Source organism: Salmo trutta, chromosome 8 (genome assembly GCF_901001165.1).
Source record: "Salmo trutta chromosome 8, fSalTru1.1, whole genome shotgun sequence".
Lineage (NCBI taxonomy): Eukaryota > Metazoa > Chordata > Actinopteri > Salmoniformes > Salmonidae > Salmo > Salmo trutta.
Window position 1 is genome coordinate 46,474,254 of NC_042964.1, and position 25,247 is coordinate 46,499,500.

Consider the following 25,247-nt stretch of genomic DNA (forward strand, 5'->3'; position numbering starts at 1 on the left):
CAACACACGTGAAACACACAGGACATTGTGGTTATTCCAAAAGCAGTTAGTGATACTGTACCAGTACCTGTTCCAGGTGGATGTTCTTATAGATAACGGTCTGGTTCCACTCTGGGTTCAGACTCTGGCCAGCTTGTTTTGATCTCCTCTTATTCTCAGCACTGGAATCACACACAGACACGTAGACAGAGCAGGCCATTAGTAAGGTATGCACACACACACACACACACACACACACACACACACACACACACACACACACACACACACACACACACACACACACACACACACACACACACACACACACACACACACACACACACACACACACACACACACAAACACACACACACAAACACACACACAAAACACAGAGCACAATAGCACAATGTTAGGGTGCAGGGCACAATGAAAGGAAGTAGCGAGCTATGTTAAGATGTAGGGCACAATGTAAGGGGGTACGGAACAATTTAGGGCACAATTAAAATGGAAGACTATAGGGAACAACACTGGATACAATGGAAACCACAATATCAACGTCAGGGGTGGTACAAAGTAAAACACAATGTTAGAAAAACAATTTAGGGTATTTTATATGTCTGACAGACATGTAGGGAAATGAGTTATGGGAAAGTGGGGAATCATATGTCAGGTCATATCGTAGCGATTAGAGGTAGAGTCTACTGTAGTATGCATATTAGAACACAATCTAAGGAGGTAGGGAACAATATGAGGGCATAGGGCAGAAGTGTACAATGCATGGGAGTGGAAAGGTGTTAGAGTGAGTACATGGTGACTTGCTGGGGTTATACGCTCGTCACCAGCTCCACATGCATTGGGCCCTGAGCCTTCAACTCAATCGGCATCACAATCCAGGTCCAACCTTACTACAACCTAACAGCAACCATCAAAGTCAAAAGTCAGAGTGGGCAAATCACATACCTGGCATTCTGGACAACCATGACCTGACTGAATGGGTCCAGCATGCATTAAATATAAGAACAGCATACAAAAACAAAGGTCAGTGTCAGGGGGAGGGTGTAGGAGTGTGTGTGGATGTAGTTTTGGTGGGGGGGTTAAGTGAGCAGTGAGGGTTCAGGTGTGTGGTGGGGAGGGGGGGAGTGTGGTGTGTGTGTGTGTGTGTGTGTGTGTGTGTGTGTGTGTGTGTGTGTGTGTGTGTGTGTGTGTGTGTGTGTGTTTGGGGAGGTCAGTAACAGGGAAGTGGGCATGGGGCACAGGATATGTGTTGGGGCAGTGAGAGAGGAATGTGTCTGTGTGTATTGTGAGTGTGCATTTTCCCCCAGCGTGTGTGTGCTTGTATATGCATGTGTGTAACACTATAAAAGTCCAGTGGTCTCTAAGGACTCCATAGATAAGGGTAGGGTAAGTGGTAGAGCTGATTACAACATGACATAATCACATTGAGCACTGAGATCCAGACGGCTACAGTGTGTATCGTATTACGAGCTATTATGAGTCTTATCGATTTCCCTGCTCTATTCCGCCTAGCAACAAGAGCAAAGGGGAAAACTCAGCAGAATTACATGGCAAAATATAACATCATTTACATCCTGTTTAGGGTATTACATGTGTGTCGTTTGACGCTGGTTAGGTGTTAGTGACTCCCTTCATAAAAACTAGGTATCAAATGTCTACATAGAAACAGTTCCTAGAATGGTAATTACATTTCATGTCATGTGACAGGCTTGTAACAGGCTTATCATAGTGGCATGATGGAATTGATCTGACATCAGGTGTGGGTGCATAGAACACAAAACATGCCATGGCCAGCTAAAATCAATCGTTAATCGATTTTAAGATGAATGGGAGTTCGTTTTGAGCTTTCCAAAATGGCTTCCTTTTGAAGCGGTCTAGCCATGGTTTTAATGGTTATTTTGGTTCTATGCATTTCTTCCGTATGAATGCGTTTGTCTACATGACCTGAAATTCATAAGGCCTTTTACACACGTGAAACACCCTGAAACTAAACGAATCACCTTTCCAGTGTTTTATATACACTTAACACAATTACAGTAACACTTTACCACACAACCATTCAACACTGCTATCGATAATGCTTCCACTGCGATATGACACAGTTCCTTATTAACTCACAGTGATGCACATCCGATAAGGAAATGCTCTGGTAACATTACAGAGCATAGATACATGGACAGAGCACAGCAACAGAGCAAGGATGAAAAGTGAAAGAGTTACATAATGGCTGCAGGGTGTAGGCTACTATAGGTGATCTGTGAAGTATACTGTGAAGTATACTTAACTTCTCTCACCAAAGAGATTGTTCTCTCCTTAACTTGACTTGTTCCAGTGTTTCTGTCCCTACCTCTCTGCTTTAGTCTAGAATCCAAATGGAATACCACTCCTCACTGCTTGCCTGCAAACTAAAGTGTATATACTTTCATTTCAATTTAAAAAAATAGTGATATTCAGTTTGGATTCCAGACGAGCTTTCTTTCTTTGGTAGGGTTGTAGAATTCTGATAAGTTTCCCAAAATTCCCAAGTTTTCCAGAAATCCGGATCGGAGGATTCCGGATAAGCCGCTTATTCTCTCCTGACTCCAAGAATCTTCCAGACAGGATTTTATTTAGAAACCTGGGAATTTTGTGAAAGTTATGAGAATTGTGTAAACCCTACTGGTAGCGTATCCAACAGACTCACCCCCTCCCCGGTAGGAGGTAGACTTTGACGAAGGGGTCGGAGTAGCCGTTGTTGTCTCGGGGGGCCAGGTTCCTGGCTTGGAGCACGTGAACAATCAGGTTCCCCAGCTGCTTGTCATAGTTGATTTGAAGCTGCAAAATCAAGAGACGGTGGAATCTCAACGAGACGACTGGTCTTAGTAAAACACCTTATGAAGTGCATGGATATACAAGCAGTGGTGAGTCAAGGAATCTCAAAAGAAGGCTTGGTCAGCTGACCTGTATCTCTCCAGTAACAGGGTGGGATTGTGTCTTCACTGCTTCCGCAGACTGGAAAATGAGAGAAACACATTTAGAAACAGCAAGTGTGTGTGTGTGCATGCAAAGAACTGTCAATGAGTACAGAATTATGCATAAGATTAGTTAGAAACGCTTTCAAACTAAAATGCATACAACATACAGTATGTGCCAATATAGAATTTCCTCTATTGAAAATTAGACAGTTCTTTTGAACATAAAATATGTTCTAGTCATGCAACCAGAAGTGTTCAATTTATCTCCACATCATCCTCCACCCGTTCACCTTGCTGCTGTGGCGTTTCTTGCTGACGGAGGGCGACCCCGGCTGGCCCGGACTCTGGATGGCGCTAGAAGTGGCCGAGGCGGTGCCTGAGATGGCAGAGTGCGGACCTTTCTCTCCCCCCACCGTGGAGGAGGAGGACGTGGCGGTGGTAGGTGGAGGAGCCTGCTGCTGGGACACCTTCTGTAGCTCTGCAGCCAGTTGCTTCGGATCCACCCCCGGAGACCTGGGGGGTCTGTCACCTAGAGCACAGACACACACGTATGGACACAAATTCACAAAGAGAAACACACACACACGTTTGAAGTTATGGAATCATTCACTGTGGTAGAGGCCATAGTGATTGAAATATTCTAGTTGCAGAACCTTTAGTGAGGAGAGTCAAGGGAGAGAGGGGAAGTTGAGAGAGAAGGGGACGGACACCCTGGGGGTGAAGAGGCTAAGCTCTTAGTCTACCTGGTTTGTTCTGGTCTGGGAGATCAAGGTGCTGAGAGCCCTCAGAGTCAGCCAGCATGTTCAGATCTCTGAGAGAGAGGGAGAGAGAGAGAGAGAGAGAGAGAGAGAGAGAGAGAGAGAGAGAGTGAGAGTGAGATTATGAGAGAGAAAGTGAGAAAGAGAGAGAAAGTGAGAGAAAGTGAGAGAGAGCAAGAGAGAGTGGGTGAGAGAGAGAGAGACAGGTTGGGAAGAGAGAAAAGAGAAAAAAAATTTGTCAAAAAGAGAGGACAGAGATGAGTGTGAGAGAGAAGTCACCAGTAAAGTGAGGGAGTGCGAGGCAATGAGATGAATTTAGAGAAGACTGAGATTTTAAAAAGAAATGTACTCTATGTGAATCAGAAACAGCCCACTCTAGAGAACAACTGAAGCTAATGAAGACTGCTCACTTTCAAATATTTGAGGTGGAACCCCCGCAAGGCTCTTATCAGTGAGTGTAGGTGGCTGTGCTCAAATATATATCTTAAGGCTTAAATTCCTCCTCCTCTATCAAATCGTGACAAACGATAAAGGGAGAAGAGAGAGAGGAAGGTAGCTGGACAGAGAGAAACTGAGAAGGAGAGGGAGAGACATAGAGAGAAGGAGAGTGACAGGAACAGAGAGAGAGAGGTAGCCTAAGACCAATAAGAAAGGGAGAGACAGTCACAGAGAGAAAGTGGGACGGACAGGGCGAGGAAAAAATATGCTCACAGTCTCACGCAGAGTTCTGCCTCGCCACACTGCTGTACCACAAGCCCCTGCACTTCCTCGTAGGTCTTCCCCGTCAGAGGAAGCCCGTTCCACTCCAGCACCTGCATTCCTATATTCACACACACACACACACAAACATAGTTAGTTTATTATATGAAATGTATCACACCTAATTCTCACACTCGAAAACTGAAACCAATTAGCTAAGTGTAAAGTGTATCACCTCACACACATACAGAAACACACCACACCCTCATCAATAACACACAGTACCAATGAGTCCTGTTTTAACACCACAACTCACTGCTGTGCAGCCTCTTATAAACGCTCTCTTTCTCCAACAACCCCATGCTTCGAAGAAAGTTAAACCACGTGACCACAGGGTCAGTAGCAGGGTTTGGATCAATTCCATTTCAATTCAGTCAGTACATGAGGTCACATTCAAATTCTAGAATTGAAAAGTGTTGCTTTTTCAGGTCTTGTACTGAAGTTTTGATTCACTTCCTGAATTGAAATGGAATTGACCCTGGTCAGTAGAGGTCAGATCAGGAAAAAGCACTACACACACACACACACACACACACACACACACACACACACACACACACACACACACACACACACACACACACACACACACACACACACACACACACACACACACACACACACACACACACACACACACACACCAGTCCTACAGCACTGCAACGCACACACACTCCGTGCTGTCCAGCAGCACTCACACAGGTGAAAGCGAGTCTTGACGTAGGCCAGGTAGACTCTCTGACTGCGCCGCTGCTCCTGAGCTGTGTTACCCACATGGAGTTTCACACTAGTTACTCAGTGACACAGTATGGCAGTATGACTCATCACACACACTCGGCCTGAGCCTTCGCACCTGCTAGAATTGACACAGTTCTGTATTCACACCGCTCACTGTGAGAAACCATGTTCCAAAGTTTCAGCGGAAGTGTCACCTTACACAGAGACACTTTGTTTGGAACTGACACAGTCATAGCTGCAGCTCTCCATGGTAACGTTTTCACTGACAAAACGATGAGCTCTGTGAGAGTGAAAGGTAACAGTGTCACTAGGCTGCTACCCATCTCTTTCAGGCCTGGATGTTTTAGTCATCGGATAATAAATACTTCTGGTGAATGCACCTTCTTGGGATCATCTTAAATGTGTGTGTTAATGAGTGCATGCAGATATGTGGAGTAAGAAGAACATGTATTTAATTTGAATGAGGATTGATGATCTGCACTGTTTGGAGATGGACATTTATTAGGGCCGTGTTCAGTAGGGAAAACATCTTGAAACAGAGAGCTACTGGATCTGAATTTGTACAATAAGAAGAACACAGGTGTTCATTATCAGGTGCAAAATGTTTTGCGATGGTGTGCCCTAATGAACACAACCCAGGTGTTGACTGTATGCAGAAGAGATTGAAGATGGTGCCTCCACAGCTGACCTATTAGACGAGTGCAGAGGTGAGATCCAACCTGTCACAGCATTGATAAATACACACACAGGTCCAGACCAACCTGTAGTTAAAGATCATTCTGAGACAGCTGATACAGAGGAAGAACAGCTGTTATTCAATTTATAAAAATGTTATTTAACCTTTATTTAAGTAGGCAAGTCAGTTAAGAACAAATTATTATTTACAATTCAAGCCCATGATAAATCAGAGAGGGAAGGAGGGAGGGAGGGGGACAAAGATAAATTGAAGGAGGAGAGAGGTCAGGTGCAGGGAAAAAGGGACAGAGATAAAGCAAGAGGGAGGGAGGGAGGGAGGGAGGGAGGGAGGGAAAGATGAAGAAAAATGGAGAGAGAGGGCACACACACACCGAATGCATGCACGCAAACACAATAACACAGACACACACACAGTGTGACAGATGGTTGGCCCTAGCTCCCACCAGGTGGCTCTGGGCTGTATCTCTTCCCTCTTCTCTTTACAGTCCTCCGACCCACCTCTCATACATCAGGCCCCAGACAGCCCCTACAGAGGCAGGGGCCACAGCCGTGCTAATTCACAACCGTCCAGCATGGACCCTGTACAACCCCCAGACTGAGACAGAGAGAATGAGAGAGAGACCAGAGAGAGAGTGAGAGAGATACCAGAGAGACCAGAGAGAGAAAGAGAGAGACCAGAGAGAGAGAGACCGGAGAGAGACCAGAGAGAGAGTGAGAGAGATACCAGAGAGACCAGAGAGAGAAAGAGAGAGAGAAAGAGAGAGACAAGAGAGAGAGAGACCGGAGAGAGACCAGAGAGAGAGTGAGAGAGATACCAGAAAGACCAGAGCGAGAAAGAGAGAGACCAGAGAGAGAGAGACCGGAGAGAGACCAGAGAGAGAGTGAGAGAGATACCAGAAAGACCAGAGCGAGAAAGAGAGAGACCAGAGAGAGAGAGACCGGAGAGAGACCAGAGAGAGAGTGAGAGAGATACCAGAGAGACCAGAGAGAGAAAGAGAGAGAGAAAGAGAGAGACCAAAGACACAGAAAGAGAGAGCGAGATAGAGAAAGATACACAGCACCACTGCGCGTGGTCTCCCTCCAGTCAAATCAATAAGTCTCATGAAATTCATTTCTGTTAATAGGACATAGCCATCCATCTTCAGATAGTGTTGTATTGACAACTGGCCAGGAGTGAGACTGTCTAGGGATAAATGGACAATGCTTACTGCTTGTTGTGCCTAAGGCCCCTTAGTTTGGATTCAGATCTATACCACTCTGGGCCCTAGCCCTACCACTGAGTTTTAGCACATTCCCAGAGATGTAGTAGTGAAATAATATGGGTAAACCCTGACCGAAGGTCAAGATGACAGGAGTAAAGTAACAGAAACGCTAATGTGAACATTGCTAAGTTGGAGTAATAGTTGCTAACTTACAAAGCCATTCCGAAACATACAATGCATTTTGAGCTTTGATTGAAGAAAACCTGTGATATCATTACATTCAGAATTCTGAAAGCGCTTGGGTGAAATCTCTCAAACATTTCGTTCTCTAAAGCTCCCCCCCCCCATGGACCATTGCCTGGAGGTGACAAAACAAAATGCAAATTAACTTCTATTTTTGTCATCTCCGTGTCATTCCCCCTCAGTCCTCACATCTCACTCAAGTCAGATTCCTCTCAAACCATCTGTCAACAGTGAGCCACTGCTGCATTTATACACACATACTAAGGATAGAGAATGACAGGAGAGAAAGGTAAACAGAGAGAGATACGGACAGATAAACAAACGGATTTAAGGAAACAGACAGATGGAGAAAGACAGATAGAGCTACGATTCCTTCTTCTGATAAGAATCACTCATGTCCAGGCTTGGACTACTTGATTCTTGCAACTGATTGATTCTTAAAGGGGAAGTACATTTCACATATAGAAATGTCTCTCTCAAATGTTTTTTTGAGCAACATAAGCACTTGACTGATATGCCCATTTTGCACCATTTCATATTCATTATGGCCACGCAGAAAATGAAAACAAGCATTTCTTATTGGACGAGTTCAGGTAGTCCCTTCCTGGTTCAGTCAGTTTGGTGCCTAATGAATACAACCCAGAAGTACAGTATATATCCCAAGATTTGTGAACGTAACTTACCCTCTAGTATCTTCCCAGTCTGTTGAGCAACTCCTCCAGGTAAGACTTTAGCTACGTAGGCGCCGATGTCTCCGTTGGTCCCTGGAACCTCTTTACCTCCCACCACTCTGATACCCAATCCATTCCCTGGAAATGAAGAGGTAGAAACCCACAAATGAGTGAGAAGCATGAACACACAACTATACACATGCACGTACAGTGGTCAGACACCCATTAAGAGTATGCATGCACAGGAATATGTATCCAGTGTAGAATGTAGACACACACATTTATGTGCATGCACTCACACACATACATACACATGCACACGCACACATGCAGACACACAGTCGTTTAGAGATCAGTCATTTAAACTAAAGAGTAAATACACGCTTATCACACTGACACAGTCATCCAAATCCCACAGACAAATGGTTCATTTTAGCACTTCTCCACATAAACAAGCACCTTCTTTGTGGCCTGCTGTCTAATTGCAAAACGCTAATCCGGTGTGTCAATGATATGCCATTTTGAGCCAGGATGGATGACTGATAAGAGTGGAGATGTGCCAAATCAACAGAGGAGCCACGAAATGTCTACCCCATTTTGGGTCAAGACAAACATTAAGTCCTGTCACTGTGATAAGACAGCTGTGTTTATGACAGATTGTGTCCATGTGCAAGGTAAACTGTGTTTCCCTTACCTGATACGCTGCGGTCCTTGGGATCCCTCTGCAGTTTGACTCTGGTGTGAGGAAAGGGGTAGTAAACACCCTTCCCCTGAGAGACACATACAGGAAACTACATAAGTATTTTATAGGCTATTACACCTCAACAGATAGCTGCAGTTACAGATACAAATGCATGCTTGAAAAAGTCTCCACAATTATGTAGTCATGAATATGTATGTAATTAGTTTGGGTTATTTCTGCAAGAAAGAATAAACAGTAAAGCATTGTTTAAAAGTCTGTGTGCATACGGGCATTTCTCAACTTTATGACTTGTGCCGTGGGTGGGTGGGTGGGTGCGTCGTGGGTGGGTGGGTGGTTGCGTGGGTGTCACCTGTCTCCTGTCTGGCCCTTGTCCGTTCTCTGGTCGTCCCTCACGTGGTTTGTCAAACCAGTCCGTTTCCTCTCGCTGTAGGTGGTAGGCTTCAGAGACAAATAGGCCATGATCATTAACCATGTCAATCAGTCCCTTCTAACCTATCAGTGGGGACAAGCTTTCTGATTGGTTGGAAGAGGATTGCATGCTGGAGAGGGGACATGCAGTTGAAACAGGAAGGAAGAGAAAGAGGCCTCCAAGAAAAGTAAAAATGTAATAATTTAGGGCATTTTAAGATATAAATGACAAGCAGCTAAATGATAATACTTTCCTGTTGAAATATTTAACGCCAGGGGTAACTTTAACTTATCTTAGCTCTCGCAGATGTAATTTATTGGCATTAATGATTGGCATGTTTTTGGTGGCATGTTTTTCACACTGTCATGCCAACCTGACCAATGCTCTTTTTAGTTACTATGGCACAGTATAGGGTTAGTCCGTTTTCTTTCCATAGTTTATCACAACTGGCACCAGTTATTGTACAGTATGTAACCATGGTAACAGTCTGACGTTTAGGCCAGTGTAGCTCACTTTTGGAGTGCTGGTAAATGTGAAAATAAATGTACGGTTCTGTATCTTTAGATCAGCATTGACAAACTGCAGGTTTGAATTTCTGATTGGTGTAAAGCAACCTCCCTGACTCATCAATAAGGAACAAACGGTACACAGAAGCCAGCTAACATCTACCAACATTGAGTCATATTGGAAAAACATGTTGACGTCTGGAATGGTTAAGATGTTGGCTTATGGATGATTGACAGGTAGGGGGCAGGGGAGGAGAATGGAACACCCTAGAACTAATACTCTACCGTTTGGGATATTCTCATGTGATTGTGGGGGATCATCTCTGTTCAGTGCCAGCATGGAGTCACTTAGGGCTGTAACCAAGGGAAATTGATAAACATGGAGTTTTCTGCCCTATATGACATCATGTAGGTCAAAGGGTCAAGTTCTACACACTTATTATGGGATAGGGTCATAGGGACTAGGGTGTTTACTTCCTGTCATGACAAGACCTATTGGCACAGCTGTAGATTTTTTTGTTCATATGTATATGAAATCAAGTAAACGGTGTTATGAAGGGGATTGTTTTAAAATAGACATGGTTGTCAGCAGAATAGAGATGGAGACATAATCGTGAGAGAAAAGAGAAAAGTGTAATGCCTGCATTTTGTTGGAGCATGCGTAAAAAACCCTGATAAAGAGTGACAACACAGAATCAGGAAGAGCTTTGTTCATGCTACAATAAACATTATATTCCCCATGCAACATGTACAACAAAGGTATGACACCCATGCACGTATTCAGACAAACACATGCAAATTAAATGTATTTATTATAGATTAACGGAACATGCATTAACATAACATGCATTGGAAAACCCTTAGAGATGGACATGCAAGAAAGTGAGAAAGAATTCTAGAAAAGAGAGAAAGGATCCTTCCCATATCATCTAGAAATTGTCAAGTGTATATCATCCAAATAAGAAATACTGCACTGATGCAATGATAATACTGTATGTATCTAACTACCACAACAAAATACTTTTTAAACCTTCCAATAGATCTGTAATAGGCCTATCATAGTCTAAATAGATCATGTATAATGTAACATAACATGCAGTGTTCACACAGATACACATTCCTATGATGTATCATATTTTGTCCTCAATTGAACTACTGAATTTGAAATAAACATCAAATATCTGAAGGACAAAGCAATAAACACATTCCATAACATTTTGCTAGCCAGAGGTACTTTTTCAATTTATCACTTTTGAGAAAGCGAGGCTCTTTTCCCATTTCCCTGCACAATCTGACCTGAGCTTTCAAGTAGAGGGATTATTCTACTCCCAACACCTGGCATTACATAAACAAGCAAGTTGTGAAATACTACGGAAGTCCTCTAGGACTTAATGTACAAAACCATATTTTCAAGTATGTCAGTTATAGAGCAGAAATGACAACATTTAGCAAACTACACTGCTGATCAGTTTCAGAGAGAGAATGCTATTGGAAGAAGGATACCTTCTACATATCTATAAGTGATAGACATTCTAGAGTAACATATATAGAGATTAAATAGGAAAATATATCTTATATAATGATTCCAACGCAGACACAATCACATGCATTTAGAGACCAGAAGAGACCCAAATGAGGGCTTAAACACCAAAGGACATCAACATAGACAAATACAAAATACAGTAATTACATTCAGTAAAGTCAACTTGTCCTTTGTATTGAGACCAATACATCAAATCAAAGGAAGAGGGAATGAATACATTCAGAATAGACAATAGATGAAGAAACCAGTAAAGACACAGATAAGACATAAAGAAAGTCAAAAGTCATGGGTGGTGGAGGTGGGTGGTTCATTGGGTGGTGTATTGGGTGGTATATTGGATAGTATATTGGGTGCATACAAGCAGAGTCAGTTTGAAATAGGAAGAAAACAATTCTGAACTGATGCCGTTGTTGTTTACCTTCGCAGTCCGACATGGTGCCCTGGAGGTCGTCCATCAAGACGTAGCCCCGCCCCCTCGTTGGCTCTTCCCTCAGGTGCTGCTGCTGCTGGGAGTCCTGCAGGGAGAGGCACGAACCAAACTGGTCCCGTGAGTCGGCCGAGATGGGTGGCAGGGGCCCCGCCGATGCCCGCGCCATGCCCATAGGCTGGCCCACAGGACTCAACGGGCTCTCCTCCTCAGAGTTCTGCGCCACGATGGGGATGCGCCCCCGGCCGCCCTGCACGATGGGCAGGCTGGTGGGCTTGGCACGCCCTGATGGCATCTGGTAGCTATCTGAGGCCGCCTCACCGTCCCCCTTGAGCCTCAAAGAGGAACTGGATAGGTCCCGTTTGAGTGAGAGATCCAGGCCATAGACGGAGTTGGGCCTAGAAGAGGGCCGTGACCGGCTGCCACTGGGGTAAGAAGTCGAGTCCAAGGCCAGGCTCTGGCCGAAGTTGAGCGAGCCAGCCAAGTTGGCACCCAACGTTGAGCCCAGGTACTTCTGCTGCTCTGCAATGTTCTTGCGTAGTCCAAAGGTGATCTCGTCCTGAAGGAGCCGGCTGGATCTGGGAGAGGCACTAACGTTACTGGACCCTAAATAGCTGGTATAGTCTGTCTCCAGACTCCTGCCGTCTTGCATCGAGGAGTACTTGGAGACTTTGGGATCGGTCAGCGGGGCTTTGTGCTTCTGGTACAGCATGGACGCCGGGAGCTGCTTGGCTGCCTGCTTCTCTAGGGTCAGCCGGCTGATGCTGTATTTCTCCGTCTTGGGGTAGTGTCTTTGGGAGTAACTCTGGGAGGAGGAGACACCCGAGCTGGGGGTGCCGTAGTAGTTGTGGGAGAGACCCGTCAGCGGGTCCAGGCTCTCTGTTCCCCCTGTGCTCCTTCGGAACTCCTGCTTCAGCTGCTGCTTGAGGAGCTTCAGCTCGTAGGGGTCGTCCATGGAGTCCTCATCGTCTGGGGTCTTTCCATACCCGGAGTGGAGCCTGGAGCTGGAGCCCAGGTAGTCGGTGGAGGTCAAGTCGGCTGCACTTCTTCGCAACAGCCTTTCTGCTTTAGCCAGCTCCTTCTCGGCCTGGGCGTAGCTGGATGAAGCCAGACTCGTGGAGCTCTTGGCCAGCTCTGCCGCATCTTCTAGGAGGACGTAGCTTCGTGGAGTGTGGTGGTGGTGCTCCACGTCTCCATAGAAGGAGTCGGCCGACACGTTGGACATGGGGCTGCCAGCCATACTGCCCCCCACCTCCAGGGCCCGGAGGTCCAAGTGGTTACCGTACTTGTCGTACCTGACCCCTCCCATGTAGGCAGAGGACACGGGGTCGGGCTGTCGGCTGATGACTTCGTACTTTGACGACGCGTCCAACTCTTGGATCAGGGCCGCCTGCCTGGCTGCCTTCTGCTGGAGAAGGAGCATCTGGTGGTAGCTCTGCTGCTGCGAGCTAGACAGGGAGGGGACTGAGGAGTAGATGGACTGAGACTGGTAGGACTGGGGGGACTGGTAGAGTGACTGCTGCTGGTACAGCGTCTGGCTCAGTGGGTACTGGTACTGGGAGTACGTGCCATACTGGGCCTCGTGTGTGGTCTGTGGTGGCACAAAATCATCCAGCTCTGACTGGGGTGCCGTCCTGGGGCGCTCCAGCCCGTGGCTTCCCATCTCTTCATCTTCTCCACTGCCGCGGCCGCTCCGTGTCTCCCGGATGTTGCTGACCTCGCTGTCTGACATGTAGTCACGATCCTCGGCCACGCTCTGCAGGTAGGCCCGCTCCCTCTTCTCCCTCTCCTTGAGGAGGGCGTCTTTCCTGCGGTTGATGCCCATCTCCAGGTAGCGTAGCTTGGCGTCAATCTCCTTCTCTTCTTCGTCCAGCTCCGCCTGCTTGTGGCGGAGCTTGGACGACTCACGCTCCACCATGTCCAGCTCACGGTCGATATCCTGCAGGATCTTGGCCCTCGCCATGTTGGTGTTGCGGCACATGCGACGGCGGGCCGAGCCAGTGCTGTAGGCCGTCTGGCCGGCGGCTGTTGCCTCCTCCTCCGAGGGCGGGTTGGGCAGGGTCCTTTTCACCTTCTTGCCGGTGCCAGTTGGGGTGCTGCCCGACGAGCTTTTTCCCTGGCGGAGAAAACCAAAACAAACAAATAGTTATAAAAACGAGAATAAATTGCTTCTTTAATTATTTATACTCAAACGTCACATTGTGATTTCACACTGAATGGGTACAGCATCTGAATGATGACTTTCTCCAAACCTTTACTACATGGACTAAATTAACCGGAAAGAAGTGTTAAATCTTTCATGATTTCAATTATCTGATTAAATTAATGGATGACTAAAATAGAAGAGCGATCTCTATCCCGGTGTCTCTGTGTCCTGATTACAATCAGGCACGGACAAGAATCTGGTGTCCTCAGAGTGAGGGAAATCTTATTGAGAAACACAGCATATTGATTGCTGGTGAGTTTCACAGGAAGATACTGTATGTGCCCCTGGCCATAAATGTTACTTACTACCTTAAGAGCAGCCTCAAAATATGTAATTTATTCACATTAAACCCCTATGGATCTGTGGCATATCAATACTTTCCTACAAGCTCAGCTGTTTGTCCACCCCTTGTATGCACAGTATGAGGAGCTCTGTGGTGTATCACTCAGGCAGAAAACTGATTTATATACCCCGGGAGAGGGCCAGAGGAACAATGAGAGGCTTGATTAAGTATGTATAATGCTTGGCTGGTATACCATATACAGTGCCTTCGGAAAGTATTCAGACCTTTTAACTTTTTCCACATTTTTTTTACGTTACAGCCTTATTCTGAAATGGATTAAATAAATAAAAATCCTCAGCAATCTACATAACCTATATACAGTACCAGTCAAAAGTTTGGACACACCTACTCATTAAAGGGTTTTTCTTTATTTTTACTATTTTATACATTGTAGAATAATAGTGAAGACATCAAAACTATGAAATAACACATATGGACTCATGTAGTAAACCAAAAAGTGTTAAACAAATCTAATCTCTATTTGAGATTCTTCAAAGTAGCCACCTTTTGCCTTGATGACAGTTTCCTAGAGCTGGTCGCCCGGCCAAACTGAGTAATCAGGGGAGAAGGGAGGTGACCAAGAACCCGATGGTCACTCTGACAGAGCTCTAGAGTTCCTCTGTGGAGATGGGAGAACCTTCCAGAAGGTCCACCATCGCTGCAGCACTCCACCAATCAGACCTTTATGATAGAGTGGCCAGACGGAAGCCAATCCTCAGTAAAAGGCACATGGCAGTTTGCCAAAAGACTCTCAGATCATGAGAAATAAGATTCTCTGGTCTGATAAAACCAAGATTGAACTCTTTGGCCTGAATGCCAAGGATCACATCTAGAGGAATCCTGGCACCATCCCTTCGGTGAAACATGGTGGTGGTAGCATCATGCTGTGGGGATGTTTTTCAGCGGCAGGGATTGGGAGACTAGTCAGGATCGAGGCAAAGATGAACAGAGAAAAGTACAGAGAGATCCTTTATGAAAACCTGCTCCAGAGCACTCAGGACCTCAGACTGGGGCATAGGTTCACCTTCCAACAGGACAACGACCCTAAGCACACAGCCAAGACAACGCAGGAGTGGCTTCGGGACAAGTCTCTGAATGTCCTTGAGCGGCCCAGCCAGATCCCAGACTTGAACCCGATTGAACATCTCTGGAGAGACCTGAAAATATCTGTGCAGCGACGCTCCCCATCCAACCTGACAGAGTTTGAGAGAATGGGAGAAACTACCCAAATACAGGTGTGCCAAGCTTGTAGCGTCATACCCAAGAGGACTTGAGGCTGTAATCGCTGCCAAAGGTGCTTCAACAAAGTACTGAGTAAAGGGTCTGAATACTTATGTAAATGTGATATTTCCGTTTTTTATTGTAATACATTTTTATGATAAAAAAAAGAGTTTTTGCTTTGTCCTTATGGGGTATTGTGTGTAGATTGATGAGGGATATATTTTTAAAAATCCATTTTAGAATAAGGCTGTTACATAACAACATTTGGAAAAAGTCAAGGGGTCTGAATACTTTCTAAAGGCACTGTCTCTGGATACCGCCCAACTCTAGTATTTATAACCTACTGTAAGTATATATCTTAACTTAATCATCTTCCATTACATTTTGACTATGTCTGAAACCGGTCCCAAAGTTAAAAATAGATATTACATGTACTTTATCTGTGCTTGATTGAGCTTGTCTGACCTCATGGAACAATAGAATCATCACAAAACGACAAAAAAAAAAACTAAAACCTGGCTCTCTAGGCAAGCTAGAGCAATGTTATGTTTTAATACAACTAGTAGATACTAAACGAATAGCTGTAACCTTTGTACTAAGTCATTTGCAGTATCTCAAATATATCCTGATCTAGTTAGTCTGGTTGGAAAGAAAGAATGTGGAATATCTACCAAGGATGCTACCAGTCCCAAATCACATTGAAGAGGCACTGTGCAATGACTCAATGTATGAAATATGAAAAATGGAAACTCTTCTAGAAAATTGCCTCCAGTCTTGCGGGCTTTGCCTTCAAACTAAAATGCCAATATAAATATATCAGCTTTAGTGCAGCAATGCCTTTGAAAGGGCATTCTATGAGAGGCTCATATGAATTTAGACAGCAAACTCGCCAAATGAATAGCAAGCTGGGGGCTACATTAGATGTGTATGAGAGAAACGGAACTGCAATAAGACATCATTTTCAGGGCAATAATGGAGTAGCGTTATGACAAGAAGTGCAACCTGAAAATACATCCAAATCTGGTTTCAAAACAGAACAGAAATGCATCCAAATCTGGTTTCAAAACAGAACATTATCCTGGATTATGCTCTACTTTGTTTGTCCAATGTCACAGTATATCATACTTCGAAAAACTCAAACTCTAGTTGTCTTAATATAAAATGACAAAATAAACCCAATTATCTATAAATAATAATATGCATGTGTTAGCGCCCTTTTGTACTGTTTCTCCTTGGGGTGAGAAAACTGACCTTTTATATAAAGCCTGCGTGCCTAAGGGAGAAACTCTATGCCCATTTGAATAGAACACATCACAACTGCAAACAATTATTAAACCAGAACTCACGGAGTAACCGTCGCCATACTGGAAACTGGATGATGCCTTCTCCTCTCCAGTGGGACTCATGGGCTTGGGGTCGGACATGGATCTCTGCATGGCCTTAGGTCCCTTGGGGCTGCCGGTTGGAGAAACTTTGGTCGGATCAGTACTCCCTCTTATTCTCTGTGGGCTTGTATCACCCAATGATTTCTCATAGGACACAAACTCAAGGGATTTGCTCGGGGATATGCAGGGGGATATGGGAGAGTAGAGAACATTGGGGGATTTGGGCGGGGCCTGAAGTGAGGAGAGGTCAGCTCTGAGGTGGCCAGACTGTTCTATCTCCAAGGGCGTGGGCCGTCTCTTGTCTTCCCAATGTGGACTTTCCGAGTCGGAGAGCTCCATCCTGGCGTCCATTCTTACATTCCCCGCAGAGTCTGTCTGTATGGAGATCTCAGAGTGAGCCTGAATGGACATATCGGAAGTCTGTCCGCCTCTGTCCCCCCTTGACGTGCGAGGCCTGCTACGTCTGGCCCGAGCAGGCTCCCACTCCTCCTGGTCCTCATCGTCCGTCTGCACGCAGCTGTCTACGCTCTTCTTGGCTGTGCTTCTCTTCTTCCTCCCCGCCGTGTAGGCTTTATCGACAACACTGTCCTCGTCATCCGTCTGACACCCACTATCCATGATTTTCCGGGCCAGCTCGGTGCCGTCCGGCCCCAGGACGACTGCCTCCTGCTGGCCGTGCCCCAGCAACACCTCCACCGGGTACATCTTCCGGAACTTCTGCTCCTCCAGTTGTGCTCGGAGCTGCTCCTGGAGCCTCTGGATCTGCTCTAGCTGCTGCTGCTGCTGGGCATAGGTTTCCTTTTGCATCATGAGGTGGGCCTGGCGCTCATCCTCCTGCTGGCACAGGATGGCTTGCTTCATGGACTGCAGCTCCTCCAGCTCCTTCTGCACCAGCATCTGTTCCTGCTCGCGGAAGCGCTGGATCTCCTGACGCTCCCACTCCAGTTCTTCAGCCAACCGCTGCTGTTTGAACTTCTCCATCTCCAGAATCTCACGCTGCATCTGGTACTGGCCCTCCCCTGGCACACAGGGCGAGGACAGGGCCTCCAGCGAGGCGGCGATAGCCTCCAGGGACGCGTCCGTGTACGAGTCCAGCCTTTCCAGGGCCAGGGTGACCGTTTTGGTGGTGAGGGCCGTGGAGGTGGATATGCCATCTTTAGCGAGCTCCAGGTTGAGGGGGACGTCCCCTTGATCATCTGCAGAGGTGGTGGAGATGAAGCTGTTGGACCGAGTCATGGGCTGGTTCTGGAGAGTGGACAGGGATGGCATCGTGTCGCTGGTGTGCATGCCCGCCGACAGGGAGTTGTAAGTGGTGCTGAATATGGACCCAGGTTGTGTGGTGATGGCATAGGGCGATGGGATTGGTACTGAGACTGAAGAGTACACCACCCCATTGGAGGATCTCAGGACACTGCTCGTGCCAAAGTGTGTCCCAACAGCTCCATTGACTCTGGCTTGGGAATATGGGGGGATTATCATTCCTGAATATAACCCTGAGCCTTTGGTGGAGAAGTCCAAAGCTACACCTGTTGGGGAAAATACATCTATTGAGTCCACAAAAACAGGTAGCCTTAGTGGTGAAACATCAGACAGAAAGCCATGCTCCATCGAAAGCAATGCTCCATCGAAAGCCATGCTCCATCCAAATAAATAAAAAAGCAACAACAAAAATGGAAAAACCTCCAGTCTTGCCAGATCATGGATGATGTAAAGTCAAAGCAAACAGCATGCAAGCACATGCATCGGTGTACCAAAAAAATGATCATAAAGGTAGAACGAAAAAATAAGGTAAAATGTCCATGCAAACAACTCATGAAAAAAAAGAAGTGAACGAAACAACAAAATACACTAAAATGCCACAGGATCAGCCATGAATAAGCAGAGGCATCTCAAAGTGACATTTCAGCGAGAGGTCGGCGATGTCACTGCACAAACCTGCATCAGATGTCTTGGAGGATGTCAGGTCTACTGCACCCTCTGTGGTGCCATGGAAATTGTAACTGTTCTTGCTCTTATAGAGGAAAAGCCCGGCCTCAGCCAGATTGGTGTCGGACATGGAGGGTTTGATGCAACCGAAGCCCCTCATGTTGTAGGGTGAGCGGTCGTATTGGTAGTGGTCGTCTCGGTAGCCAAAGCGGTCTTCGGGCAATGGCGTAGTGGGCTGCTGGGTGGTGCAGCTACCTGTAAATGGCAGCTTGTAGACAACATCACAGCAGACGGCTCTTCTCCCAGCCGTCAGGTCCACGGGTTTCCCATCCTCTTCTGTGATCACAGCCGTGACCACTTCTGCGGAGGAAGCGTCGACCGAAACCACGGTGTTGAAGGGTTTGGCTGTGCTAAGGTCCACCGCACCTGCTACTGTCGGCATCCCGCTGCTCAGACCATTAGCCACACACCCTGGGGCAGGGGTAGGGGCAATAGTGACAGGTGTCTGGAATGTCCCTAAGCCTGTACCAGGTCCTACAGAAAGGTTCATCGGGATCTCAGCATTGTTGCTGGTTGTGGGCTGTGCATCTATGGGCCGATAGATGATCTGACAAACAGGCTCGAAGGCTTTGTTTGTGGTTGTAAGCTGAAGGGGCAGAGAAGGGACTTGGGATATGTTGGTATTTTCGTAACTTTGTATGGTGGCAGCACATGTAACTATGGTGATGCTGTCAGTCACTATGGAAACACTGGTTGACTCAGTGCTAAGATTGACCACTGGGGACTGCACTGCACTTGTCTGACGACCGTTGATGTCTGTGGCCAAGGACTGGCGTCTAACATCTGACGAAGACAGATCCACCACTTTCATGGCCGATTCTGAATTCACCTTCATGGTACGAAGGTCTACTACCTCCCCTGGCTGGTAGCCCTGTGGACTCTGTGTCTGTTGTGGTTTAGGTTTCTCCAGTGAGATTGGAACACCGTTCGCTCTTGGGGCTGGAGGTGGGGGCGGCGACCTTTCGTGTCGGACAGACACCATGGTTCTTTGAACTTCTGTCGTCACAAACTGAGTGACCTGCCCTAACCTGACCTCTGGGGGTGGAGCGGATGCTGAAATAGCCTCAATGACATGACAGGAGCTTGACACAACTTTCTCTGGCCCACATATCTCTTGACTTTCCATGGACTCAGTGATGCGAGTGAATGCCAGGGGCACCCTATTTGTGTGTGGTGGAGGTGGCTGTGGTTGTTTCTGGGGTTGAGGATGTGATTGATACTGTGTTTGAGGTTGAGGTGGAGGTTGGGCATGTCTTGAAGGAGATGCTGGACCTGGACTGGATGGGGCCTGGGTGGTGATCCCTTCCACTGGAGAGCTGGGCTGGGATGGCAGAGTTATAACCACATAAGTTTCGTGTCGATTGCCGTATCGTGGAGAAGTGGGGGATGGGTGACCCGAGGAGTGACCCGAGGAATGACCTGAGAAGTGACCTGGCCTGCTTTCAGCTGAGGGGCTCAGATTCAGGGCTATATCAGCATGGCCTGTGTGGAGGGCAGTGGGTCTTGGATATTGGATGTGGGCAGGAGAGCCATGCTGAGAAACAGGTTTTGGAGCAAGGGGTGGTTTGATGTTTTCCCCTGGCCTGTGGCTGTACCCCATTCCAGCAGGGATGGCTGGCTTTGGAGGAACCGGTGGGGGGACATGAGGCTGTCTTACCGGCGACCCTTGGGCTGTTGTCATAACAACATGTTCTGACCTGATTATAGCCTGAGATGGAAGCGGAACAGGGGGTTTCCTGGGGTAAACCGATGGCTTTGGCATGGTGGGAGGGGGCAGTGGAGGGGGTTCAGGAATGTCTGCTTTTTCCTGAGACAGAGCCCTGTGCAGGATGGCTGGTTTGGGGGGCACTGGTGGGGTGGTTGACACTACACTGGGGACAGTGGGGGTGTACTGAGGGAGGGTGGGTAAGGGCGATACACTGGCAACAGCAGGGGCTGAGGACTTCATACTAGACAAGTCCATGACATCCTGTTGGGTTATGTCCAGAGGCTGGTCAGCCTGGGAAGTTTCAATGTGTGTCTGTGGTTGGTCTGAAGTTGTTGATGAGGGGACCTTGCAAGCAACTGATTTGGAGTCAGTTTCTGCAGCAGCTGTTAAGGGTGTCTGATCAGCTTTAGGAATGTCTGATGAAGTCTTTGGCTTATCTTGACTTTTGGTCTCAGTGGCCTCTTCATCAGCGTCCTCCTCCCCTGAGGAGCACTGTGTAACCCTCAGGTCTGGTATGGGACGCAGAGCCCTTCTGGATTCAGTGCCTTCGAACTCACCACCAGGGGCCGCCCCAGATATATCAGGACCTTGCTGTGTCGGGCTAGTCCCAGGAGTCAGAACTTTCTTCATGAGCTCCTCATACGCAGCCTCAGCATCGAGCAGTGGTTTCCCATCCTTGCCTATAGTAACTGTAACACTCGTGGAGCTGGTTGGCTCAGTGGGTTGCAATACGATCTCTGGTGTGGGTCTTTCTGACACGGACTGTGCTTTTTTCAGTTCCTGCTCCAGCTGCATGAATTCTTTCTTCTTCTCCATCATGTCTTCGTAAACCTCATCTGGAGATCTCAGAATTTTGGGCTGAGCTGGCACTGAGATTTTCTCAGACTTCTGCTGCTGGACTTTCTTTCCATTTTCATCAACAAGGGACTCATAGGCATAATCTTCTATCAGCATCCCACCATAGAGGGACTCTTTCCCCGGAGGGATGTCCACCTTTTCCTTTGTGGGTGTTCTAGCCTTTAGCATGATCTCTTCGTAGGCTTCGTCTGCAGTTTTCAGGGCTCGTTTTTCAGGGCTTTTATTAGCACCTTGATCAGCTGTTGGAGAGTAGAGAGAAACAGATGTAGGAAGTTGGTATACTTTCTGTACTGCTGCAATCTTTGCAGCATTGATCTCAACTCCCTCTGGTTCTGACTCGATGCTGGGAGAGAAATCAGATAAAGATGATCGCCTGAACTCCTCCATCTCTGCCTCTTGCCTCAGCTCTTCTGTCGGGGAGGCATCTTCAATGGGAGAGAGGTTGCTGGGCGGCGTTTTGGGACGCTCCCGCCTCCTCTGAGCTCTGATCTCCTCTTTGTCCTTCTTCGACTTCTTCCCAGAGCCTTTCTGCTTCTCCTGTTCTCTTAGCAGCTCCTCCTCCTCTCGTAACTCCTCTTCCTCAGAAGAGTCTTCGATGGTGGGTAGACCTTGGCCTTGTTGTCTATGCTTCGCTTTCCTGTGCTGTTTCCCCTCGCCACTGTGCATGCGGCTGGGACTACTGCTGTCACTGTCCTCATCCAAAGAGGACAGGGATGTAGGCGATGTCCCAGGGGTGAAGCTGGATGCGTGCAGGCTGGAGGACCCATCGCCCCTGGAGCGATCATCAGGGGAGTTGGTGAGGCTTTCCATCTCAAGTTCTCCATCATCTGACGTACCCGGTATGCGCACAGGGGTGGTAGTCGTGTTGAGCTCGATGGTTCTGAATTGTCGTACTGCCACGACTCTATCTGCCGAAGGCTGTTCCCCTTCCTGAGAGTCTGAGACTTTGGGTTCCGATCCCTCTTTCCATGCCTTGTCAGGTTTATCCAGTGAGAGTTTCTGCTCATCTTCGTCCTCAGGGCTGATGGTGTTCTTCTTGAGGAGCCGCCTGCCTTTTGCCATTGCACTTCTCTCCTTCCCCTCCCCTTTCTCCTGCTCCATTCTTTTCCTGTCATGATCTCGGATCTTTCGCCGGATGAGGTTTTCTTCGTCGGACGGCGAAGCATCCTCGTTCTCACTCATCTCCATGATCTGTTTACGAATGAAGTCTTCGTCATCCCCTGACACGGGACTATCTTTCCCTAAGCTCTCACTGCTCTCCTCCAACGAGTCACCCCTGATGTCTGTCGGCACCAGCAGCTTTTTCTTTGCTGAGGCGTCCTTCTTCTCTGAGAGTTCTGGGTCATCCTCTGTGCTGGGAGATTCAGGTGAGAGGGGTAGCACCTCAAGTTTGCGTCTGGTCTTGAGTGAGTCGGTCAGTTTGTCCGAATTGTCCTTTGGTTGTGTAGCCTGGGCCTCTAGTATGGGAAGGACAGTGCTCTCCAGCTTAGCAAGGTCTGAGGGGCTGGTGGGACTGCTATCCTTGGCGACTGTGTTTTTTTCTCCAGGGTCTTTCAGCGTTGCCTGTAAATTAAAATAATAAAACACAATTATTGTATAATAAATATGTAGATGATAATCATCCATAATTGATCATAAACATTACATTATTTGGAACATTTAAAATGGATATATGAAGATGTATAAAGGGAAGATATTTATTTTACAACTAATGTCTGTAGATTATTTTACATAACTAAAAGGTCTGTAGAAACATTTGTGAAAAGAGCCCTTCTGACTTGAATCATCTAATTCTCAGCCACTACTGTTGCTACATACTACAGTCACCTCTCCAACTGCATCCACTTCAGCCTCTATTATCCCTTGAATTTCAGGCATTGACTTCTCTTCATTCAGGGGTTTGTCTTCGTCCTGTTTACCAACTACAGGGACTAGGGTGTCAGGTTCTACTACAGGGGCTGGGGCTATAGACACATTTTCAGATACAGTTTCAGATGTTTTAGTCTGCTCTGGTGTTGTTTTGTCTTCTACGCTGCCCTCTCTGTCACTCATAGCTTTCACCTCTGATACTGAAATAGGTTCCTGCTTTTCACTAACTACAGGTGGTGACACAACCACTTTCTCTTTCTCTGGCTGAATGCTCTCAGACACAGAGTCTGTCTTTGGAGTTTGCTCGGATTCATCTTCTTTGGATAATTCTTTCTCTTGCACTGCTTTCTCATCACACACAGTAGGAGTTGGCTCCCTACTCTCAGCTATAGACACCTCTTGTTTATTTTCAGCTATGCTGCCAGCTTCTTCTCCTTCCTGTGTGGGTTTCTCCTCAGAAACGTTCTCAGGGGCTTGTGGCTCACTAGCAGCAGATGATAGTGACGATGCCTCTATAGCTTGTTCTAAGTGCTCTGTTTTGACCTTTTTTTGCTCTTTAGTTTCAGAAGCTGGGGGAGTAGACTCATCCTGGGATTTTTCAGCCTTATTATCGGCTGTTGGCTCTGGTTCAACCTTGGTATCCACAGATGTCAGATTTTCCTCCTTCGGACCTACACGTTCTGATCCAGCCTCAGTTTCATCTGTGTTTTTTTCTACTACTGGTGCTGGAGCTTCTACAGCCTCCTGAGGTGGGATCTGATCAACTTTAGCTGATTGTGGTTCAGGTTCTGGGAGCTGTTCAGGGACTTTTTTCTCAAAAGGGGATGGTGAAACTGACTCCTCGGATTTGACTTCTGGGCTGGGTTCAACCACTGTTTCTGACTCTGTCCTTTCGGCATCTCTCTCAGGGCTAACGTTTTCTGGTTCAGCAGCAGGAGGTGCAAGAGAAGCCTCTGGTACTTTCTTTACTCCTGCCTCACTTTCTACAGGCTTCTCCTCAACTTGGGCTGGCGGAATTGGCTCTGCCTCCTTCTCTACAAACTTCTCCTCAACTTTGGCTGGCGGTATTGGCTCTGCCTCCTTCTCTACAGGCTTCTCCTCAACTTGGGCTGGCAGAATTGGCTCTGCCTCCTTCTCTACAGGCTTCTCCTCAACTTGGGCTGGCTGAATTGGCTCTGCCTCCTTCTCCTCAACTTGGGCTGCCTGAATTGCCTCTGCCTCCTTCTCTACAAGCTTCTCCTCAACTTGGGCTGGCGGTATTGGCTCTGCCTCCTTCTCTACAGGCTTCTCCTCAACTTGGGCTGGCGGAATTGGCTCTGCCTCCTTCTCTACAGGCTTCTCCTCAACTTGGGCTGGCTGAATTGGCTCTGCCTCCTTCTCCTCAACTTGGGCTTCATGAATTGCCTCTGCCTCCTTCTCTACAAGCTTCTCCTCAACTTGGGCTGGCGGAATTGGCTCTGCCTCCTTCTCTACAGGCTTCGCCTCAACCTGGGCTGGCGGAATTGGCTCTGCCTCCTTCTCTACAGGCTTCTCCTCAACTTGGGCTGGCTGAATTGGCTCTGCCTTCTTCTCCTCAACTTGGGCTGGCGGAATTGGCTCTGCCTCCTCTACAGGCTTCTCCTCAACTTGGGCTGGCTGAATTGGCTCTGCCTCCTTCTCTACAGGCTTCTCCTCAACTTGGGCTGGCTGAATTGGCTCTGCCTTCTTCTCCTCAACTTGGGCTGGCGGAATTGGCTCTGCCTCCTCTACAGGCTTCTCCTCAACTTGGGCTGGCTGAATTGGCTCTGCCTCCTTCTCTACAAGCTTCTCCTCAAATTGGGCTGGCTGAATTGGCTCTGCCTCCTTCTCTACAGGCTTCTCCTCAACTTTATCAGTAAATAGAGGAGGAGATGTGGCTACAGACTCAACTGCCTCAGTTTGTGGAACGGTCTCTACCTCTTTAGGCTGTTCATTCTCAGCAACTACAGGGGGAGTTTCTTCTACCGCAGGGGGCACCTCCTCTTTTTGTGAAGGCACAGGCTCTAGCTCTGCTGGTTTGGGAGATGTACAATCCTCTACCGGC

The 25,247-nt window shown here is 47.2% G+C and overlaps 1 protein-coding gene across 1 annotated transcript in view; it reads right to left on the reverse strand.

Annotated features, from left to right (window-relative positions):
- pcloa (piccolo presynaptic cytomatrix protein a) overlaps positions 1–25,247 on the reverse strand; it is a 64,916-nt gene that overhangs the window by 10,492 nt on the left and 29,177 nt on the right. The window contains exons 5-18 of the mRNA XM_029761668.1: positions 18,700–22,879; positions 16,726–18,290; positions 11,601–13,725; positions 9,925–9,993; positions 9,074–9,162; positions 8,716–8,791; positions 8,034–8,159; positions 4,424–4,532; positions 3,698–3,765; positions 3,245–3,483; positions 2,941–2,991; positions 2,684–2,814; positions 946–972; positions 68–161 (exon numbers count right to left, since the gene is read on the reverse strand). Of these exons, the coding sequence (XP_029617528.1) occupies positions 68–161; positions 946–972; positions 2,684–2,814; positions 2,941–2,991; positions 3,245–3,483; positions 3,698–3,765; positions 4,424–4,532; positions 8,034–8,159; positions 8,716–8,791; positions 9,074–9,162; positions 9,925–9,993; positions 11,601–13,725; positions 16,726–18,290; positions 18,700–22,879 (8,949 nt within the window). The remainder of the gene's footprint in view (positions 1–67; positions 162–945; positions 973–2,683; positions 2,815–2,940; positions 2,992–3,244; positions 3,484–3,697; positions 3,766–4,423; positions 4,533–8,033; positions 8,160–8,715; positions 8,792–9,073; positions 9,163–9,924; positions 9,994–11,600; positions 13,726–16,725; positions 18,291–18,699; positions 22,880–25,247) is intronic.